We start from the raw sequence: 23,147 nt of genomic DNA on the forward strand, positions 1-23,147 counted from the left end.
TAAGTCATAATATGTATATTCTCTTTGGGGAAAAAAAGGCCTCTTACTTTCCATAGTAATCCTTTGTCCAAATTTATGGAGAAAGCAGCAGATATTTGTCACATCTACAGCATTACCTACAGCCTTTGCTGATCAGCTTTCATGTTGCCTTTCTAAAAGAAATCTTAAATTCAGTGATGTCAATGTATTATCCAATCGTGGAAAACTGGTTAGCTCTGACATTTTTGCACCTTTCTACACGCTTTAGCGCATCTTAAGAGTATCCACATTTATAAAAGCAAACTTTTGTTGTTGTTGTTGCTGCTTTACCATTTTTCCTCCAAGAGATTTGACTGATTTTCAGATGAATAACGCAGAAATAAAAATGCAGATAGAGTGTCCTGACTCTTTTTTCTCATATTATTAGAAAGGGAAGGAGAGCCTCATAAAAAAACATGCTGGGAGAGATGTTCACCTGAGACAGCGCAGTCACCAACGCTCCGGGCACATCAGCGTGACCTAAATGCTGACAGTGTTTGAAGTTTGAAGAAAAAGCGACACAAAAGCTTCTCGATCTGAAACTGTTGTCCTTGGGGAAGGGGGGGTGTAGAGATGGGAAGTAATGGAGAGGAAGACATGAAGGAGATAGAGAGAGGAGGACAATAATAAAAAAAAAATTCCCACAGGCCTGCATGAAAGTTCAGGCCAGGCGTTTTGTATACCTGTTCTGTCATCTTATACCTCTTTACGTCTCTTAAGTCATTGTGTTTACACAAGCTGCTACTGCCGTCTCCCTGTTGTCTAACCCGCCGCGGCTGTTCCACCATCTTTCCCTTCTTTCTTTGTCCCTTTTCCTGCCTGTTGGAAATCTGTGAGGCTTGCTCGTCGACGCCAGCGTCTGTTAATCCCCTCCCAAAGCACCTTAGCAACGCTAGGAATTTACAGATACTAAAAAAACACACCAACACACACACAACACGATAACTGTTCTTACCACTGGGCTCATATTGGCAAGAGTGGCCACATCTTGAGATGTGTGTGTGTTTTCCATAAGTAGTTTGTAACAATCTGGAAGGGTGTGATAACCAAGGATCTCTTAGGAGTGTGCATTAGTGTGAGAATGTGTATGTGTAAAGAGAGAGCGTAGGTTTTTTTATGGTAACACCAGAAACCTGGTAATCACTGCATGTAGTCACCTGAGAAGCTCCTTATCTTGTCTCTGGGCATGTTTTTGTCTTTGTCTGTTTACTATTTGCCATACCACAGCCTCAATGAGGGAGAGAAAGAAAAAGAAAATGAAAAATAGACCAATTATTACATGACTTATGCTATCATGGGTGCAACTTTGATGTTGTTATCCAAATACCTTTCATGGAAAAAAGGCAAATCAATAAAGCAAGGTTACAACACTCACAGGAATTACGATTTCAGTTATTTTTCCATTTATTAGTTTTGTAGTCTTTTTCATAACAACACAGATCACCCCTCCACCTCCTGCTTTTCTCTGCCCAAAATCAATTACTTAAGGGGCTATGGTAAAATAATTGAGGGCACATTTAGGCCTTGGAATTAATACATATTTTAAAACGCTGAAAGTTTATTCTGCAACTTTTAACTTTGAGGTGTTAATTTACTTCTGAATTCAAAGGCACATTTTTTTATTATTATTTGGAGGCAGGAAGAGGAGTTTGACAGTCTATTTCATTTGTGCCCTTTTTTCTACTTAAAACAAATCATGTAAACAGCTGCAAAAAAAAAAAAAAAAAAAAGAACTTGCACTAGGTTCAAACCAAAATCTATTACATGCACACTCACACACACACACAACAAAGATGTTAATAAGAACATAACTAGTCACCTTGATGACAAACAATATTTTCTGTCTTTAGTCCCAATGAAATCTAGGCCATCAAGAGGTTTGTTTTCAAATTAAAAATTCTTCATCTTTCCCAAAGCAACTGAAGGTCATGGTCAAAGAAAAAACAAATAATAAAGCTTTGATTGATTCCCTTTAACAAACGATAACTCTGTTTAAGTTACACTTTCTCTGGCTACTGAGCAATTAGGAATATTTTGGAAAAGTTTGAGGCAAATTCTGCTAATCGGACAATTCAGCAGATTCTTGGCAAACATGCCAGCTTATGTTATAAGAGTATTAAGACGGTGAGGCTGTTGTCAAGAGAAAGAGAGCTGTTGTAGGTAATCCAATTTTTGTGTGTATAGAGCCTTGCAAAAGTATTCCCAACCAATGAATTTCCTTTAGCTCTGTCCCTTGAGAAATACTACTGCGAGTGTTTTGTAACCAGATTTATTTAACAGCTCAACAAAAAAACAGGGTGATAGTGAAGTGGAAGGAATTATTTTTTGTTTTGTATTTGATTTTAACATATATAGGTATGAAAATCCAACTGTTCCTGCATTTGTTTCAATTCCTTCATAGGAGGTCTTCAAAACTTTGCACATCTTGGCATTTCTTCCCCATTCTTCTTTACAAAAAAGAACCATGATCTGTAAGACTGCAGAGCATCTTGGAAGATTAAATTTCCTTACTGTGGCTGTGAATAAAGATATACTTTGATCTGAACTATTCAGTTAAAGCTTTTAGATAGCTTTGCCATCGATCTGCTATAAGGTAAAGCTCTGTTTTAGTTCAGGTCCTTTTGCACCCTCCAAAAGGTGTTCCGTTAGTATTTGACTGTATTTATCTTCCCTTTGACTCTGGCAAGTTCATTGTCCCAACTGAAAAAAAACCTTCCCCAAGGCATGATGCTCGTCTCTTGGGGTTTGCCTTTTGAATTCCATTAACACGGAAAAATATGTACAGAAGAACGCCACTGGCTTACAAAAAAAAAAAATTATCACTGAATTTTGTGAATTCTGAATTTAATCCTATAATCTGGATTTACTTTATGTGTTTAGCGATAAAAGTTATAGATTCAATCCACTCCATCTCCTTTAGAGATGAACAGCTCCTGACATAGTGTACTAGTTCAGGTCAGACAAGTTCTTGGTAGAATCACACTTGTGCCACAATTTTTCTATTTCAAAGCACTTTTCCCCTGGATGCCTGCAGCATATTTCTATATGGAGCTGTTAGTCCCTCCAGGGCCTTTACCAAACAGCATTTTTTTTTGTTAAGATCACATTACACTGTAGTAAAATATATCTACATAAGCAGGTTGGTGACACACTTTTTACACTGGATTTTATAGAGGATACATGTCTGACTAAATGGAATGGATAAATGCATGCAACATGTGTCTAAACTAGAAAAACTACTTAAAAGCCAAATGATCCTTTCACATCTGCTTTACAACTATGCAAAGGGTATCAATACTTATGCAAGGCACGGTTTGTCTGTGCATATTCCTGATGCCCTAAAATCATTTTAACACCAAACAAAGGCAATCGGATGCAGGGATCATGTCACTGAGGAGTTTGAAGGGCTTTATAATCACATGGTAAAGCAAACTTTAGCTTTTTCACATTTCCTTTGAGGTCCTTTTTTTTTTCTTGCTTGCAGTGCCTTTTCTCCCAGTGCTGGATGTAATGATGGCCAGTAAAGAGAAGAGACAAGGGGCTATCTGTAAATCATCATCTCCACTGGACGATCCAAATTCACTGGTAACGGTCACATAGCTGGAAGAGACAGACAGAAAGAAAATATGGACAAACAGTATAAGTATCAGAGTATTTATTCACTTACAATGTAATTCCTTATTATGCTGATAACTTAAGATATCAGTTCAATCAGAAATGATACCATGAATCTACTCTTAAACAGTTTGATATCTGGCATCAATTTAATGGCTGTGAAAACTAATAGCGGCCAGTTGTGATCATTAAGAACAATTTATTCTTGCTTCTTCTTCAATATTTCAGTGTGACATACAAATCCTTCACTTGCTCCAATCAGACTTATCTAAATGACTCGGGTTGTTGATCGCTCGATCCAACGAGGGTCAGAGGTCAGCCATTTCAAGCAGCTATCAGCGAGTTGCAGGTTGCAGCAGGTGCCATAAAACTGCTGTTTCTTATCAGAAATCTTTGACCCCTCATTAAACCATCGCTGCAGCTTTGACAATTATCACCTGACAATGAGGAAAAGAAATCCTTCACAGCATCCGGTGGGCTCATGCGTTTATTGTTCTTTGGTGTGTTTTAGATTGATTGTCTATTTGTGTGTATGAAACAAAAACAAAATACATTAAGATGTGATTGAATACATTAAGCAAATGAAAACTATTTAACTGTTTAATAAATTTGTTATAAATATATAATTTTAAATTTTACCAGGAAACACTTCCTCAGAATTTTTAAGCATTGTTTATTAAAACCATTTATGATTATTTAAGTATTTGAATCTTTTCTTGCAGCGTAATAATCAGCAACCCTGTAATGACACTGTATTTAGTCAGAAGTTACGTTTTTGCAGGGTAAGATACATAATATATAAAAAAATTAAGATTTGATAAATGATTTATGTCTATTTGTCTTAAAAGTTTTTATTTTATATGTTCCTTTACATTTACATTACATTACATTCGTTTAATTGAATATTTTTGGATTAGGTTGCAGCACCTTTGTTCAGTAATATTTTCTGACTGGATATCTGGACTTAAAAGGACAAACTTTTAGGTAGTGGAGTTTATGTTATCACAACCAGTTGGGAGAAAATGTTTAAAAAAGAGAAAAAAACAATTTAAGTGTCAGGATTTTTTTCTAATTAGATGTGGTGACATTCTTTTACCCAAGAATCAATTTTTTGTATTTATGATTTTATGCAAAGCAGGACTAAAAAATAATAATAATAATACAAAAAAAATTACAACTTAACATTGATAAATATTTCCATCTCCTCCCTTGAGTTTATTTATTGTCTCCTGCTTTCCTCAGGTCAGCAAATGCTCTGACAATTAAAAAAGTAAAAAAAGGTTTAAATAGCTAGAACTGTGAGAGACAACCCAGGATGAGGACTGAGATTTATATTAGGTTGTCAAAAGGAGTGAGCAAAGAATCCAGATTACACTGTTAGAGAGCCATAGGTAAAGTTAAGATTTTGTACAAACATTCATTATTTTGAAGTGTTTGTTCACAACTTGAAGGGTGCTGTTCCTTCCACTCGGCCCTCGAAGCTGCAGGGCAGAGGCTTTTTAGATAATAGTTATTTTTGTTTCATATCCAAAAGACCTAAATTTGACCAAAAAAAAAAAACTGGAAAACTTTATTCCCAGAGAACAGGATGCAGTATGCATCTGATATATTGAGTTTATGACTTTTTTCTTTCTTATTCAATTGCACAACACCGGGTCAGTAAAATTACTTCACCACTTTTTGGACTGACAAGAGCTGGAGTTGTGCAGATGCTATAACCTTTTTGTCTAAAATCCAGACATCTCTCAAAGTCAATTAAAGTTTTCTGTCTGCAGAATTTTCTGCAAGGACAGAATATTTACTTGCTGTCTAAAACATGCCACTCGCTTTCAACTTGAATTTTATTCAGATGATATATTTTCTTATAGGATTAGTTTTCAGAGAGCATCTTTAGAAAGATCTTTAGTTAGATCTCAGGGTTATAAGTCACATTTATGACAATGAAATGAAACGATGGCTGGAATGCGTAAGATAAAAAGCTGCAAAATGTGTTACCAATTGATGTTTTTTTAAACTAAATTAACATATAACATTTGTGCTGAAGAGAGTAATAATCAATCAATCAATCAATCAATCAATCAATCAATCAATCAATCAATCAAGCTCTTTGTAGCATGTTTTATACAGTTATCTAACAATTAGTGCTTTACAGGATTTAAATCTACCACCCTCATGCAAAATCCAACAAGCTCATAATGTTTTAAAAATCATTGAATGCCTCAGTAAACGAGCTGCTTATGGCAAGGGCCGTATCAAAAATGAATGTTTTAAAATCTATACATTTTCAGGGGGAAAAAAACAGTTCTTTTTAAATTTTTAACTACTTGTTGGAACAGAGAGTTAAGCTGATCAGCTGACCTCAGAGTTCTTGATTTTATAAGGGAGGATAATTGAGATGAGTGGGGCTCGGTTTATACTTCATACATTGTACAGGGCGCAAGTGTATACGTGCCAATGTTCGCATCGCTGTCATGATGCCTGCATGTGCATCTCTGAATTTGTGGAAGTTGGCATGTGCTGTTCTTCATTCAGAATGAATGACAAGTCAACATTTCATCCACATAAAAAAAAAAATCACTTCTTTAAAAACACAAGAAAGAGGATAGACAGGATATACTACAAACAAAAACAAGTAAACAAAACTAGACATGAGGTACAAAAGATTGTACTGTATACATCAGATATGGGCAATGTGGAGTCAACAAGTCATCTCCATGTCATGTATTTAATCTACCCAGCCAATTAACCAGGTGAGTCCAATCTGCACAGGTTAATTCACGGTGAAAATTGGACTCACCTGCTTCAGTGGTTGAATAGAACAAATACATGACATGGAGATGACTTGTTGACTCCACATTGCCCATGTCTGGTATACATTAACTGTTATTATTAGCATGGTTTAAAAACTTCTCAGCTTTTTTCTGTAGGACTAAGTTGTATCTAGGATCCTTTACAAAGAGCTTAAAATGGGTTTTATAAGAAGGAAATTTTGCACAAAGCAGTGGCAGGTTATTAATCATTTATGTTATCTGCAGAAATACTCAGATGATTGCATGCATTGGGTGTATCATGAGATGGACAAGAAGCTCAGTAAAGGGAGCTTGCAAATTATGCATCAATTAACTATGTATCTTTCATTTGGTGTTGCTCTTTCTTAGTTTAGGTGACAAAACATAAACAAAACATGTGTGGACACATTCGTGGACACTTTACATTTGTGGACACTTTTACTTCAATCAGAATTTTACTTAATAAAATATGCCAGGGAGTTGCATATTTGTTCCTTATTAATTAAGATTGTTATTTTAAGCTTAAATACTCAGCCTGTATTTGGTTTTCTGTGATGCGTCATTATGAGGGTGCGCCTATGAGAAGTGGGCAAAACGCAGTTCCCGTCCTATTATTTTTGGAAAAGCCAGGCTCCTAATTAGAGATGACAAGGCATGGGATGCCAAAAGATGAATGAAAACAGTGCACATTTTAAAAGATATCTTAAGCTTTGCCAAGAATGGAGCATGAGTGCAGATCCAATCCAGAAACAAAAATCAAACTGAAGGCCCACAAGTCTGAGAGACAACAAAGTCTCTTTAGTAACTATTTTAGAACTTTTAGGGATGACGGAATTAGATGAATAAAGACGAAAATGTCTTAATGTAATTTTTCTTTCATAAGAATATATTAATCTAGTTTTTTTTTTTAAATAATTTTTTAAGATTAAAAATAAACACTTAAAATGTGTGTTTCCTCTTGTTGATAAGTTTCTTTTTCTTTTCTACTTTTAGAGTGAAGCCGTCTCACTTAACAGCCTAATCAGAGCTCTCCACCCAGCCAGCTACCGTTACTTAATAATTGATTTAAAATTTAGATTGTTTTACTTAGAACAAATAGCTCATGCATCATTTTGTTGTGAAGGTTTTTATTTGATTACCCAGATTAAGTGACTAGTTAACAAGAATATTTGTTATGATCATGTGATTGCCAAGTACATTTTGACACCCACTACTCCCTCCACATTTACTAGCTCCATTAATAGGCAAAGATGCACATAATTATGAAGATATATTCAGATTATAGGAAATACACACTGAAAAAAAAAATCAGATTTGGTCCCAACAGGAATTTAATGATTTCACCTAAATAAGTGGTCCACCTAATTGTCAATCATGCTGGTGTTATGTTTATTTAAGGCATATGCTTTGCTCTCCGCACAAAGCATATGAGATTTGCTTTCACAGTGGCCTGCTGTCGCCATAGGCTGTCTCTACCCAACAGTGGCAAGTAATAACAAAGATGGCACAGGCACCACGCAGTAGAGGAGGAGTTACATGACCAACGGGGAGCAAATAGCAGTGATCATCTGGCCAAACCGTAAGTTAACTGAGTTCACTATGAAGTCCACTATATAGTCCCCACTCTAAATAGTGATTGAGGGATTTAGGGGTTAGAGCAGATGTTAGGGCACAGTAAGCTTGTACAGTATGAGCTATGAGAACAGCAACTTTTAAACAAAGCTTGCACAAGGAGAAATGGGCTGGTGCATGCTCTCACACATGTTTAATTGGCATTCTCTCTCGAGAGCAGGTACAGGGTTGTGCATATGCATTTTTTTTCAAAGTGGAGAGGGCGGGTCTTTTAAAATATTTGCATAAAATCTTCTACTATACCTTTAAAAAAAAGAAGGTAAATAGAATGTATTAAATTAGGTTTAAGTATTCGTCGAGAGGAGCCAGTTGAGGTGGCTCGGGCGTAACCCTGGTGAGGTGTTCCTCCGTGTGGGATGGACATGTCCCACCGGGATGAGGCCCAGGGGGAGTCCCAGGACGCGGTGGCGGGACAATGTTTCTCAGCTGACCCAGGAGCGTCTCTGGGTTCCTCCAGAGGAGCTGGCCCAAGTGGCTTGGTAGAGGGATGTCTGGGCTTCCCTACTGAAGCTGCTACCCCTGCGACCCGACCCAGCATAACCCCTTGCTCACACTGGCTCCGGTGCGGTTACCGAGCCGACGGAGACCGCAACTCCCGCACACCCCCTCTCACACCGCCCTTTAGACTACGGTGCGGTGCGGCTCTGCGGCTCCGGCAACAGGTCCGGAGATTTAACAGAAGTTCACTTGAGTTCCCGTAACTTCACGCGATAACACGGCCCAAATAAGGATATTTGCGAGAGCTTGTTGCGGAGGGCTCCGGCACGCCGCAAGGATAGCTTTCTTGCGGAATTTTCTGCAGCGCCGGAGTGTCTCGGTAACCGCAGCCGGACAGCTCAGCAGCCGGTGAGAGAGGTTTACGTCTTTTTAATGACTTGGAATCACTGCGGCGCCGCATCCACCGCACCGCAACGGTAAGACCGGAGTCGGTGTGAGCCTGGAGTAAGCGGAAGAACATGTATGGATGAATGGCTGGATATTAAATTCAAGAAATTATGGTTATAAGTCCAGCTTAGGTTTCCTCCAAAACTTCTAATGTGAGTTTTTTTTTATTTTTTGCATCCTATTGACCTTTATTGAGCCATTTACTGTTTATGTAAGTTTCCTTACATTGGTTATATTTACTGATGTTTGTTTTTCTGTTTTTACCTTTGTGTTTTAATAATTTCCATGTTGTTCATGTTTTAAAGTTCTTGCCACATTTAAAATCATTATTTTATTTGCGTACATAACATTGCAAGTATTCATGACATTAATGATTTTATTGAAAGAAAAAGCTCTAAAAGTAAGACCTTTTTCAATAAACAAAATAATTATAATACAAGTAATTAATTTGAATTATCAATGCATTTTTTAAATTATTTTTGGTAATTAAAAGATAAATAGAAACATTTAAAGGATTATTTGGTATGTAAAGGAACTCCACGAGTACACCTAAAAGGTGAAAGATCTTTTTGTTGAGGAGTTTAGATAAGGGTTAGATGATAAAACAATATCCAAAGCTTTTAACATCTTGCCTAACACTAGTCAATGCATAATCAGAAAGACTATAAACAGCCAAAGATTTATTTATTTTTTTATCTAAAAAGGCTCAGCAAAGAGAGTATTAATTAGGAAGGCAGCAGGCCAATTATCATGATCTTGGAGCGGAAGACTGGCTCAATGATTCATTACATTTAGCTGTCTAGCTCTGCCTGGTTGTTCCTTACTGCTCATCTCATCCACCTACTCCTAACTCTATTTAAGGTGCTTGCTCCCAGTCATCAGAACCAGATTATTTTCATTCTTTCTAGCCAGTGGTGAGAGTGGTTTTAGAGTTTCTTGGTGTTTCTGATTTCCTGATGCTGACCTGTCCTGTCTCTCAACCACTGAGCCTGCCTGCTTCCATCTGATCTGTTTGCCTGAAATGTCTTTGGACTCCTGGATCACTGAGCCTGCCTGTTCCTGTTCTGACCTGTTTGCCTGATTTGGCTTCGGACCTGGCAACGTGAGTTGCCACTTCTTGTTGGCAAGCCACACCTTGATCCTACCTCGTTCTCAGGACACGGGCTGAACTGCTAAACCAGGTTAGTGACTCACGCATTCATGTCATCCTCCGTCGGATTTACGTGATTACTAACCTGTGTTTCCTTTTACAGATAGACACCCTCGCCTCTGCAGCTGCTGAAGCACAGACCCGTCCTTAAATAAACACTTTTGAATTATCTCACTGTCTGTCTCGTCTCAGAATCAGAATCAGAATTCTTTATTTGTCATTGCTCCACAGGGGTGCAACGAAATTTCTCGAAAAAGAAAAAAAAAACAGTACAAGCAATTAGTGCAAATTTAAAAGAAAAATAAATACGAAAAAGTTTAAAAAGGGATACTGTGGGCTCTCCTGAGGTAGCGGGTACAGGTTATTGCACGTGAGGTAGCATTATTGATAGTTACAGTTGTTACAGTGTATGTGAGGCGTTCAGGGCAACAACAGCTGTGGGAAAGAAGCTGTTTCTCAGTCTGGTTGTTTTTGTCCTTATTGCCCTGAAACGTCTCCCAGATGGGAGCAGTTCAAAAAGATGGTGACCGGGGTGTGAGGAGTCCCTGATGATGCTGCGGGCTCTCCTGAGGCAGCGGGTGGAGTAAATCTCCTCCAAGGAGGGGAAAGGGCAGCCAGTCAGTCTTTGGGCGGTGTTGATGACCCGTTGGAGCTGCTTCTTCTCTGCTGCAGTGCAGCTGGAGAACCACAGCGAGATGCCGCAGCTCAGCACCAACTCCACTGTGCAGTGGTAGAAGGTCCGCAGCAGCTCTGGTCGTAGGTTGTTCTTCCTGAGAGTCCTCAGGAAGTGCAGTCTCTGCTGCGCCTTCTTCAGGATTGCCGTGGAGTTGGAAGTCCATGTCAGGTCCTCGCTGATGTGGGTGCCCAAGAACCTGAAGACTGGCACCATCTCCACCCTTTCCCCGTTGATGATGATGGGCTGTGTGTCCTGTTTACACCTCCGAAAGTCAACGATGAGCTCCTTTGACTTGGAGGTGTTCAGAGTCAGATTATTGTACATGCACCATGCTGACAGATGCTTCACCTCCGTCCTGTAAGCTGTCTCATCCCCTTCTGAGATGTTTTGTTGCCGACTGAACGCGTTATGAAGGTGGCTAAGGGCCGAGCTAGTGTTAGCATCCGGTGGTATGTACACAGCAGTTATCAAGACAACGGTAAACTCACGGGGAAGGTAAACAGGCCTGCATCTGACTGTGATGAACTCCAGGTCAGCGGAGCAGTGCCTATCAATGGTGGACGTGTTTGTGCACCAGCTGTTGTTCACGTACATACACAGTCCTCCTCCCCTGGTCTTACCGGAGTCTCCTATTATGCCGGTGTGCTGTGCGGCCTGCTAGCTCGATAGCCGTGTCTGGAATGGATGAATGAAGCCAGGTCTCTGTGATCAGCAGGATGCTACAGTCCCGAACAAGCCCGTTTGCTTCCAGCTGGAGCTTCATCTCGCTTCCGCAGTTGGACGAGGATCCCAGCCCGGCATCCACGCTTTTGCTTCCTCTCCCTACGCCACCTCCTCCTCCTGCCCGCGGGGATGAGTGCCCACGGTGGGCCCGGTGTCTGGGCTAACTCCGGTGGTATGTTACGTGTGTCCGTAAACTCTTCAGATGTGGGCTGTTTGCACCGTAATCCGATACGGAAAATATCCTGTCGGCTGTAGGTGGTCAGCTTACGACAGGTTGAACAGAGAAGAAACAGAATAACTAACCAAAACACTAAAAAGCACTGTTCTGTGTGAGAGCTACGAGCCGCTGCGACCATGCGCGCCGCCATCTCCGTTAGATGGTTAACTTAGATGACAACATCTCAAATACTGGATCCCTGTTCTAAGTCATGACATGAATGGTATCTATGGAAGAGCTAAGTACACAACTAATGTCTGGAGAACTTGTTAAAAGAACCATGAGTTCTATGCTAAAAAAATCAGTCCTTTATAAAATGGCAAAGTATATTGTGGAAAAAAGTCCTGAACAAATCTATTTTGGAGTTTAGTACAAGCTTTGAAGCCGATATGGGTTTAGTAGGTCAACATTTTTTTTATTTCTTCTATGTGGAGGTTGGTGTTCCTGCCTGATGAGGTAAAAAATGTATTTGTTGGCCAATGTGCAAAATTTCTTGTCCAAAGATTAACACAGCACATAACATGCCTACTAGGATGCTTGCTTGGGATCATTTGCTTCAGTTGGTTGGAATTGATGGACAGATTGTTGGAATTATATTGTGAGCAATTAGAATTGACAGAATTGAGAATGAGGTGAAATTTTACAATCTAAATAAACAACAACCCCAAACAGAGTTACAGTACAAAATTTTAAATCAAAGATCATGTGTTAAAATTTCCCAGTCAATGTATAGAGACAAATCACAGAATTTGTTCAAGAGTCACCCATGATTCCTGTCACTCTCCGATTATGCTTAACAAGCTTGAAGGTTTCTTTATTCATCACTTGACAGAGCTTTGTGGTTCTAAACAAAGAATAATAATATAAAGTCAGTTATTACTAATTAAACCAAATACTCATAAACCGTTCTTAACAGATGTTACATGCAAAACCTCACATTGGTGGTTTTACACACAATAACAAGCATGACATCAATTAAGAGTAAACATGTATATTCTACTACGTAAACTACATTATTAACTCTGGATATTGCATACTTAAATTTCTACACACACAAAGCAAATGAGGTGGAAATGAACGGTGAACAGCAGCTATAAACTCCTTTCCTGTCTGTTTTTGCTTAATTTACGGAGGGCTGCAGCTTAAACAAAAATTGAGCAGCTTTTTAGCATCTATTGAAACCTCATATTTGTTGACTTTTGGTTATGCAGGACTAGATAACCAGTGGAAACAGTGAACTCAGAGACTGCCCTCCCCCCAGACACCTTCTTCAACTCTTCTGGGTTGAAGAAGGTAAATCTATTCCAGGACGAGCTGGAACGAGCCTTTAGTGTGTCCCGGGCCATCCATTGGACTTCCTCCCAGTGGGACATGTCTGGAACAGCTCAAAGGAGGTGTCCAGAGGGCATCCAAAACAGGTGTCAAAGCCGCCTTAGCTAACTCCTCTCGGTATTGAAGAAAGGCAGTTTGAACCCAAGGCTCTTCTGGATGGCTGAGCCCCTCAGCCTATATTTTGGGGAGTGCCTGGCCACCCTACAGAGGATGATCATTTCAGGGATGAATCAGGGATTTCACTTTTCCATTCATGATCTAGCTTTTATGACCATCAGTGTTTAAGTGAATGTTGTGTAAAGCGCTTTGTTCGAGTCTCCTGACTTTAAAAAGGGCTAAAATCTGATTTATACTTCGAAACTGGGTAGTCTGTGTAGGTGTTTCAGTGAATACAAAGACGTCCCCGCCCCCGCTGCAGACACTCTGCTGCACGTCTCCCAAATCGTAGGTGACCGCAGACAGTGCCGCAGACAGGAGGCCTCTGATTTGTCAAATCTACATCCGCTCTACTCATGCGTATCTCCTGTTTGGTACCTTACCGACTTGTTTTGTTTGTATGACCACCATTGTGGAAAACGACTCGTGAAGTTGGACCAGCTAGAAATGCGAGACGTGCGGGAACGCTGGGACCCTTTTTCCACCTGGATCCCCGCTCTTTTTCGCCCCTCATGTCCCTCGGTTGTCAGACAAACTTGCCCCCATTTCTTCCACGCCTCGGCTGCATCTAGACCCACAGCTAGTTTGTGATTTTCCCCTTTTGCATTGTGGCATGGAATAAAATAGAGCAGACCGCGCTTTATTATTGAATATTAATCAAAAATGTCTGCGTCATACCTGTGACAAGCTCACTGTGACACACTGCTGCGAGAGTCTAACCAGCCCTTAAATAAGGGCCACTTACCATAATTAAGGGTAGGAACATAAACCAAACAGTAAATTAGTGCAGTGGCTGCAGAACAGCAGCAGCTGCATCGATCCATCGGTCCATTTTCTGCTCCATTCTCCCCTCACTCATTACCAATTCAAGAGATACTTGAATTCCACACTGTTAAAAAAGTAAATGGCAATTGTTGTTCTAACACACAATTGTATTGTAATCCGACTCAGAAATATAAATTTGACATCTAACAAATAAATACACGTTTGCCCAACTCAAATTCTCAGAAGTTGGTTTAACAAGGAGTTTTAAATCGCCTATACAAGATTTTTTGAGTTCCCTCAACTGTAAACTCATGGGCATGCGCACTGCTTATGTTCATGGACACGCCCACTACGGTACGGGGTTTCCTATCCCTTTCTTCAAGTGCACAGCCTTTTCCCCTCGTGTTTGAGAAGATTGGCGGACATTGTGATTTTATGCATCTGGAGAACCACGGAGGAACGACCCTGGGACCTTACCAGTTTTCCCGGTGAGTGCTGCAAAGTACAGACAGTTAGCGGTTAGCTCCGTGAGTTAGCATTCCCTTGTGGTGTATTGCCACCGAGTTGAAGCATGAGTTCACATGTTTTTCACGTTCTGATGAAAGGAAAAGCAGCGCACGTGCGCGTTTATAATGTGCGTGTGCGCGTGCGTGTTTATGCCGCGCATGTGCGGGTGAGTGTTTATGCATAGAGAAAAGAGTGTGCCTGTTATTTTCATTGTACAAATGAAAAGAGACATTAAGTTGAGTGTAATAACTTATTAAATTTCTAAATTGTTTTATGTAGTGCAGTGTTGTTGCACTCAGGCACAGAATATTACAAGACTACATTATTTTACTTAATCCGATGTGGGTATTTACTGTTATTTACATTATTTACATGTGGATTTTTTGCTTTCATGATTTTATTTGCTTTACAAGAAAAACAGTGACATTAACATTTTATATGTTAACCCTGTAATGCAGCAGTTAATTCGTAATGAGTTAGAAAAGTTACATTACACACTGAAATTTTTTATACTTGGAGAGATATAAACTGTACAGTTAAGAACAAGAAGTGAATGGATTTAACTAAGCCCTGTTGTGCTATGCAGGCTGGGTTTTTTGGATACCCTGGATTCTGGATTCTCTCCTTAAATGGAGATGGCGAGCCAACCGTGTGAACATCTGGATTTGGACTGAAGAGGATTTTCTTTTCTTGCATTCATCGTCCTGTCGGAGTGGTAGGACTAAAAAGAAAAACTCAGAGATAAAAAGGGAAAACCTTTTTCTTTTTCCGTTGGGAAACAAGACATTTTATTTCATTTTATTTTTTTTAAAAGGGTGCACCCAATTTAAAGAGACTACAATTGAAAAAAACAAACTGAAGGCCGTCCAAATTTGTAAAACTGTTATTTTTTCATATATGTTAATACACTTACTTCACAAAAAATTACCTGTGTGTTTTCCTCTTACTAAATCGGTGTCTTACTGTTTTTTCCCTCATCATCACTCTTACGAATCTAGAACATTCTGGTCCAGTGTCAGGTTACTTTGATCTGTGCAGTTAAGATTATGTTGTTGAACATGGTTTTATACTGTATCTATTGATGCAATGTTTGGCTTGAAGCAATAAAAATGTTGTATTAACATAATTTTTTGTGTGTTGAATGATTGGTAGTGAAGACGATTGGTAGGACTAAAAAAACTGAGTTGATAGAACTCAACTTGCAGATAACACTACAAAATCTGAGTTTGTAGAACTCAAAATCTATATGTCAAACTCATAAAACAAAGTTGATAGAACTCAGAACTTAAAGGTGAAACTCAAAAACCTAAGTTGGTAGAACTCAAAATTTCTATGTAACACTCCAAAAACCTAAGTTGGCAGAACTCAAAAATCTTTGTAAACTCAACCGTGAATTTAAGTAAGGAAAACTAAAAAAACCAAATGCATCACGTTGCCTAGAAAATGTAAGTTCTGTCAACCTCTATTTTTTTTTCAGTGCACAACTTTGGCGGGAAATCTGCTCCGATCTTAAGAATAGAAGTCACCCTTTTCTGGTTGGAAAACATTGACTTGGAGATGTAAGAGCTTATCTTTATCAGACCTGCTTTGCACTCAGCTGGGAACCACCCAAGTGTATGCTGTAGGTCTTGACTAGAGGAAGCCAGCTGAACCACATCATCCCCAGAAAACAGGAATGAAATCTGCTGGTAACTAAACCAGACCCCCTCTAGCACTCTTGCTGCACCTAGAAATCCTGTTCATTAAGGTTATATACAAGACCAGTGCCAGAGGGAAGCCTTGCTGCATTTCAACAAGCATGGGAACAGGTCCAGTTTAATTCCGGCAATGCCACTTTTACATTGGCCAGATGAAGGCCACAAGTAAAGGGCCCCAAGCTCTGTATTCCTGAAGTGCCTCCCACAAGCCACTATATTATACTATTAAATCCCTTCACCAGGTTCACAAAGTGTATGGAGAAAGTTTTGGATATCTCCCATAAACCATCAAGTATGCTGCAGAGAGTGTAGATCTAGTCCAGTGTTCCATGACTGGTTGCACTACACTGCTCTTCTTGAAGCCGAAGTTTGAAAATCAGCCAGACTCTCCTTCCTAGCACCGTGGCATATAGGTCTTCCCAGGGAGGCTGAGAGGTGTGATCACCCTGTAGTTTGAACACTGCATCTGGTTCTGCTTATTCTGGAGTGAGACCAAACATCCCAGTCTGTCAAGTGTGTCCCACTTCCTCCTCTTCCAGCATATCCAACCCAACATATCCAATCCCCTCTTATCGACAGTGTCCAAGAAATATGGTCAAATCTCAAAAGATATGACAACAGAGTCAATTATTGACCCCTAGTCTATGGTGTCCTGCTCCCAAGCGCACTGACTGATACCCTTATGCTTGAACACAGTGTTCATTATGGACAATACATGACTTGCTCAAATGTATAATAGAGAAACACTACTCAGATTCAGACCTGCTGGGTAGTTCCTCCAAATTTCTCCCCTTCAGGTGTCACTATCATTCCCCACATATGGATGTTGTACTTACAGAATTAAGGAATCATAGAGTGTGGTATTACCTAAGCTGGGGGAAGACATGCAGAACACCCCAGCCCTCCTCCTCTTTTTGCTCACGCCTCCAGAGTAGAAAAGAGTCCAAGCTCTTTCAAGAAGCTGAGAGAGTCCTTGAGTCTAGACTGTTTGTGGTGGTGAAGCTGACTTTGCCTAGCGGGTATCACTCAACCTCACAAACAGGCTCCTTCCCGCATGAAAGTTACAAAGCTAGTCCACAGAGCCGGATTAGGTGTCCGTGGATAAGGTCCCTTCTGGTTCCCCTGCAAGTGTTGGGACCATTGAGGGATTGCCTCACCTCTCAATTGAATTTGGCGAAGTCAGATTTCAAGCAATGCAGGGTCTGAGGGACCCATCCTTCTTCCCTACAAAAAAGAAACCTGCGCCAGCGGGATAGGATAAAGGGCGAATTATCCCAGCCTTTAGCGACTTGTTAATTTACCTCTACATGGCCTGGGATTAAGGTAAGGACAGGGAGTAGAGCCGACCTCTGGGGTAGTGTTAATTTCGTTAACGAAAACTAAAGGAAAATATTTTCATCAACACACATTTTGTACCGAACGAAAACGAGACGAGATTAAAATCCCCACTAATAAACAATAACTGGGAGTAAATCAGAAATAATTATCGTAGACTAATAAGGACGAGATGATAATGCAGTTCGGTAAATAAAGACTAGGCTAAACTCTATGGACATTTTAGTTCACGAACAAAGACGAGACGAAAATTACATATTATTATATGATATGGTTTTGTCAAATCATGTCTCCTCCTCCGCCTCCTCCTCGTCAGCTCTTCCGCCACACACCCACTTTCAAACCTGGAGCGGGCGGGCACAGAGTAGCCTACATAACACATGAGGCAGACAGGAGCTGGATTCACGGCGAGGCGGCGACAGGTTGTTTGTATGAGTTTGAAATGGATTGTCAAATGTAGTTTTTACAGAGACTTAGTCTTTGTTAAGGAAAAAAACAGACCTATATGCTACTTATACACTAGGAATTCCTGTTATGCTGTGCATCTATCCTGACATTGTATTAATTTCTGTTCCAGATTGAAGATACACCACCCACCAACAACCTACCAGCCACCCAGAAACAATGACAGGCCAGCTATAGCTGGCAGGAAAGCACTTTTGTTGTATCAGTTGGAGTTTTTTTTTCCACAACATTGACCTCAAATCTATTTATTTTATTATTCTATGTGAACTAGCTTTAAACCGCCAGCACTTGTGTTAAGTTCATAAGACACTTTATTTTATTTATTTGTTTCCTTTGTCAGGTGTGTTTTATTTGTTTTAATGCAAGCATTTGTGTTTGTGTCTTTGAACCTTAGCATTGTTCAAAATAAATATGCAAATATTGTCAGAACATCTTCCATGTCTGCATATGTTCCCTAAAATTGTGTTTTTTATCAAAAAGATGAAAGAAAATGTTGAAATGTGAAATAATTTTAGGAAATGTTAAATATTATCTGCTGACAAAAAAGTAAAAGGTTAAATGATGTCCTGACTAAAACTAGACTAAAATGTTGACAGTTTTTGTTGACTAAAACTAAACGAATAAAATTATGTTTTCTTGGACTAAAATAAAGACTAAAATGCTTGACTTACAGTCGACTAAAACTAGACTAAATAAAAATGGGATGATGTTGTCTAAATGTGATAAAAACTAACAAGCGATGCTGAAACTGGACTAAAACTGAAACTAAATTTAAAAATGGCTGGTAAAATTAACGCTACTCTGGGGGGAGTCATCCTGGGTAGCAATTTGATGCTGCAGTTGAATGGACGGTGAGGAGGCAGGGCCATGGCTCTGGACTTATTTAAAACCTACTTCAGATCATGGTACTCAGTGGGAACTCTAATCACACCGAGAGAGCTCGGGGGAGGTAAGGCGCAGTTTAGGAAATGTCGTTGTCACTTAGCGTGACATGGTGACTGGGGCTGATGCTTATAGAAAAGATGCGGCCAGAGAAGCCTGGCTGTGGAGATGAGTTAAAATCTCAGCAATGCCAGTCTCCAATTGGGAAATGGATATTTTCATGCCAGCCTGACATTAACCGTCTGGTTATAGGTCCATGTTTGTCCAGATTATACTGTGAGGAACAGTGGTTGGACCCAAAATTCAACCAAGAGAGGGCAGTGATGTTTGAATGCATTTTATTTCAGAATGGTGTTTGGTGTGCAGGGCTGGAGCTCAGCGGTCAGGCAGATTAGGAAGTCCAGAGGCAGTACAGATCAGATCAGGCAGGCTCATTAACAAGTCAGGTAACAGACAGGAAGGCAACGCTGGATGAACGCTGGATTAATCTTACTGGTATGGCTCAAGATAATCTGGCCCTGATGACTGGTCTGAGGGCTGGTTTATAGTGGTGCACACAGATTGATCCAGTGAAACCTGATTGCGGAAAGGGTGGAGCTGGGCAGGTGTGTGGAGTGATTGATCAGCCCAGCATCAGTACTGAGATCATTACAGAGAATGTAATTAGCTCAAATGAGAAAATAAAAAAGAAGATAGAATGCAGCATCAATCATGTCTTGAACAGTAAATATTAGTTCATTTTTTACTAGTGACAGTACAGCGTGTGTGGGAGCTCATTTAACATTATCTTGTCCAGGGGCAAGGCAAGTCAAGTTGGCCCAGCTGTTGGTATTGTCTTGACCTACAAGATTTAAGAGCATGAGATTACAAATCCTAAGCCAATGTTTTAGTTTGCGTTAGAAAAAGGAAAATATTTAATCATGTACCACTTTATATGATGCCTGTTTTATTAAGACACTTTGATCTAAAGGAAAAAAAATATTAATCCGGATTTTGGCTCTTTTACAAGTGTCATTAAAATTAGTGGAATCACAGTAGAGGTGTTCCTAGGCTGCAAATATGACATCAGTTTGTTTATACCTCGTGTCTTTATCAAAGTTTCTTTTTTAAAAGAAAGCATTAAATGATAAATCTGACAGAAATAATGAAAGGGAGGACATGACGCAAAGAATTAGGGAGTTCCACATTTCCGACTGAAACTGGCACAACATTAAGGCAAAGCCCAATGGTGGGATGGGGTGAAGAGGTACAGTTTTTGCACAAGCAGAACATTTTGATTTATGGCACTTCTCAGTCTTATGACAAATTTGTGTTGCTCTCTTATGGCACAACTTATTTTTTCTTCTGCAGAATGAATTGCTTTTTTTAAACGTATCAAGTTGAAAATCAAGCTCAAAAGCAAAAAGGGTTACACACAGATAACAGGGTTAAAACAAGACAAATCCAGTACCTGGACTTGGGTCAAACAGCTGTTTAGTTTGTTGAAACCAAGGTGACCCTCTGCTTTGGCTTTCATCAGTTCTCAGCCCACTCTGTCTGTGGGGTTGACAGATTCAGCAGTGGTTCTTCTTTTCTGGGTTGGTCATGTGAGGCGTGGAAGCCGTTGTTGTAGTGGCACAATCTGGACATCTGGGTGGTTCCTCTCACCTGGATTTAAAATAGAGTGGTGACCAAGTCAAAAAAGACTGTTTTGAAAAGAGAGATTATCTACATAGCAAGTGTATGATCAAAACAATAGTTAGAACTTAGAACAATGTAAATGTATTCTTCTATATGCAAAAGCTCTAGGAAAAGTCTGGTCATATTAAGAATTCAAACTTCTGAAAGTACTTTAAATATGAAATTATTACATGCTGTTCAATAAATGATAGGGATTTAATTAAGAGTAATTTTAATTTGAATGTGGTTTACTGGAGACATCAATGTTTGTCAAAGAGCACTACTGCCACCTACAAGTTTGTGACGTCACGGTGCGGTATCGGCTGTTGAACAAGTCCCAGTGCTGTGTCTGGTGTTTGTCACTACGCGCTATTATCCAAGTTATCTTGAAAACAATCTTCTTCAAAATGTTGGCTACATATGACGTGTTTTTTCTCTGGCCAGATGTTCGATGGAAAATCCTCTCTCCTTAAATTGGCAATCAAACAATGAAACAAAGTTTTTTTTCACTTTTACCCGATGTATTACAACATACAGCTGCCATGAACGTGGGCATTGTCAGTTTAACTATAGCTCTCGTGAATTTCAATGTTGAAGTCCTCTCGAAATCTTAAATAATTGATGTTGACTGCAGATGTGTTTAGTAGTTCGCATTGATTTTGCTTGTAAAGCGGGGTGAATGGCCTTCAGTTTACCGCACCGTGAGGTCACTGCTGAAAGATGTCAAGAGTGAGGTTTTACTATATTCAGGCAAAAATGGCCTGTCCAGTACTCAGTCATCGTGACAAAAACTATTGTTTTTATTTTTTTACTGATTAAACAATAAATTCATTAAATCACTGCAAACGTATTCATTTTAGGTATAAATAATGATCCATTGATTATTCCTTGCTGACCGGACTTTTGCTTTAAAAAAGATAAACTACATTTACCCACATTCCCCTCACCCCTTAAAATCTGCTTATCTAACTGTTAAGTTTTGATGACATAAATCTGATAGTCATATTTGTTGTTAATATTAATCATTGGCTGGACACTCAATAATTCTTCCATTATGGAAATTTTTTTATTAAGTGAAGCTTATAAATGCGCTGCTATGTATGCTGAACCAGTAGTTGCTTAGAGACTGCATGCAATCCCTCAGGGCTACCAAAAAAACTTGGGTGGAGTTCAGATCTCATTTTGGGAGCTGGTGGTGATTAAAAGAGGTCATCTGTGCTTTATGATAGGGGTTTCCAAACTTTTCATAATCACTGCCCCTAAACAGCAATAGCTTCTGGCCAGGGACCTCCCTTTCCAAAAAAAACAAAAAAGTATTACAAAAAATTGAAAGAAAAATCTCAGTAAAAACTTGTTATGTTTGTTTAACATAAGAGTATTTAATAACATCTTTTTAAACCCTATATTACCTTCCTATTTAATAAAAAAACTTTCCAAATATATTATATTATATTACAATAAGGGCAGAACTAAAGAAATGAAACCCCTGTAATTTTGTGTGTGTGAGTAGTGGAGGGGATGGGCTTAATGTCTGTAAGTGCCATACACGCGTTGTTGTCCACTTGCTCTATGTTTTGTTTTGAGCACCTTTAAATGTAGAAAAGCCAGACTGACACAAGTATGTTTTTTGGAAGGGGGAAAGGCATTTCAGGGCCCTGTCAGCCATGGTGTGCTCATACTGTTGCTGGACAGAGTACTCGTTTTGGAACTGCTGGACAGGCAGGCTGGACAGAGCCTAGAAGTTCAGTTTTAAATTCACATTTGTCACCTAAATATGCTGTAGCTATTGTATAATAATAGCAGAAAACTTTGTAAGCCATGATGATAAAAAAAAAATGCTTTTCTGCAATTATTTTGCATATTTTTGTTATTTATTCTCCCAATTTTCCAAGGCCCTCCTAGCTGCTACAGCTTTGAAAGAAAACAAAACATGGAAGGTTTTTAACTATGGAATTGGGGTGATAAAGTTTGCTAGAAAAATCACGTAATCATGGAATAATGACTAACAGCTCAACACAGCAGTTGAACAACCTATTCCCAGTTGTTGCATATAGGGACTGTGCAAACTGTCAAAGCATCTTTAAAACATCATCAATATCCCATGTGAATGTCATATTAAAAAATATATACTTCACTGATAGAAGTGGCTAAAAATCTTGATAGATTTGCACAGCATTATAAATCTGTGTTCAGGGAAATATGGTTAAAGATTATTTCAGCTTAATAAATCATCAGAATGTGTTTAGATTTGTGCATCATTATGTACTAAAATTGCACTTTTTTGCATGTCTCCAACAGTCCTTTGATGTGAAATAGACCACATCAGATATAAACAAACTTCTCTAATGCTTAGGAATTGCATTTGGTCAAGGGGTGAAGGAGTCATTCTAATTGGATCATAAGTAAAAAAAAAAAAAAAAAGTACGATAAAAAAATATAAAAAAAGGTATATATAAATTCAAAAAATTTTTTTAAAGAGGCCTATATCATTATGCTAACTAACTTGCTTCCAAATGTGTTGATTGATAATGTTTTTTTTTAATTAAAATATTTTTTTGTATTGGCATTTAAGGCATACCAAACCATTTAAGGCATACCATACCAAGGCGTACCCTTCAGGCCACATGTGCTCTACAAATATTTC

At 39.2% G+C, this 23,147-nt stretch overlaps 1 protein-coding gene across 2 annotated transcripts in view; it reads right to left on the minus strand.

Moving 5' to 3' along the window:
* Nucleotides 1-1,393: 1,393 nt before the first annotated feature.
* The window catches only part of sox1a (SRY-box transcription factor 1a), a 31,070-nt gene continuing 9,316 nt past the window's right edge, over nt 1,394-23,147 (minus strand). The window contains exons 2-3 of one of the 2 annotated variants that reach the window (XM_038302400.1): nt 20,295-20,491; nt 1,394-3,618 (exon numbers count right to left, since the gene is read on the minus strand). In XM_038302400.1, the coding sequence (XP_038158328.1) occupies nt 20,360-20,491 (132 nt within the window). In that variant the 3' untranslated portion in view covers nt 1,394-3,618; nt 20,295-20,359. The remainder of the gene's footprint in view (nt 3,619-20,294; nt 20,492-23,147) is intronic. The other variant, XM_038302401.1, reaches the window with a different exon arrangement.

Source organism: Cyprinodon tularosa, unplaced genomic scaffold, assembly GCF_016077235.1.
Source record: "Cyprinodon tularosa strain WSP-4 unplaced genomic scaffold, ASM1607723v1 ctg49, whole genome shotgun sequence".
NCBI classification, from domain to species: Eukaryota; Metazoa; Chordata; class Actinopteri; order Cyprinodontiformes; family Cyprinodontidae; genus Cyprinodon; species Cyprinodon tularosa.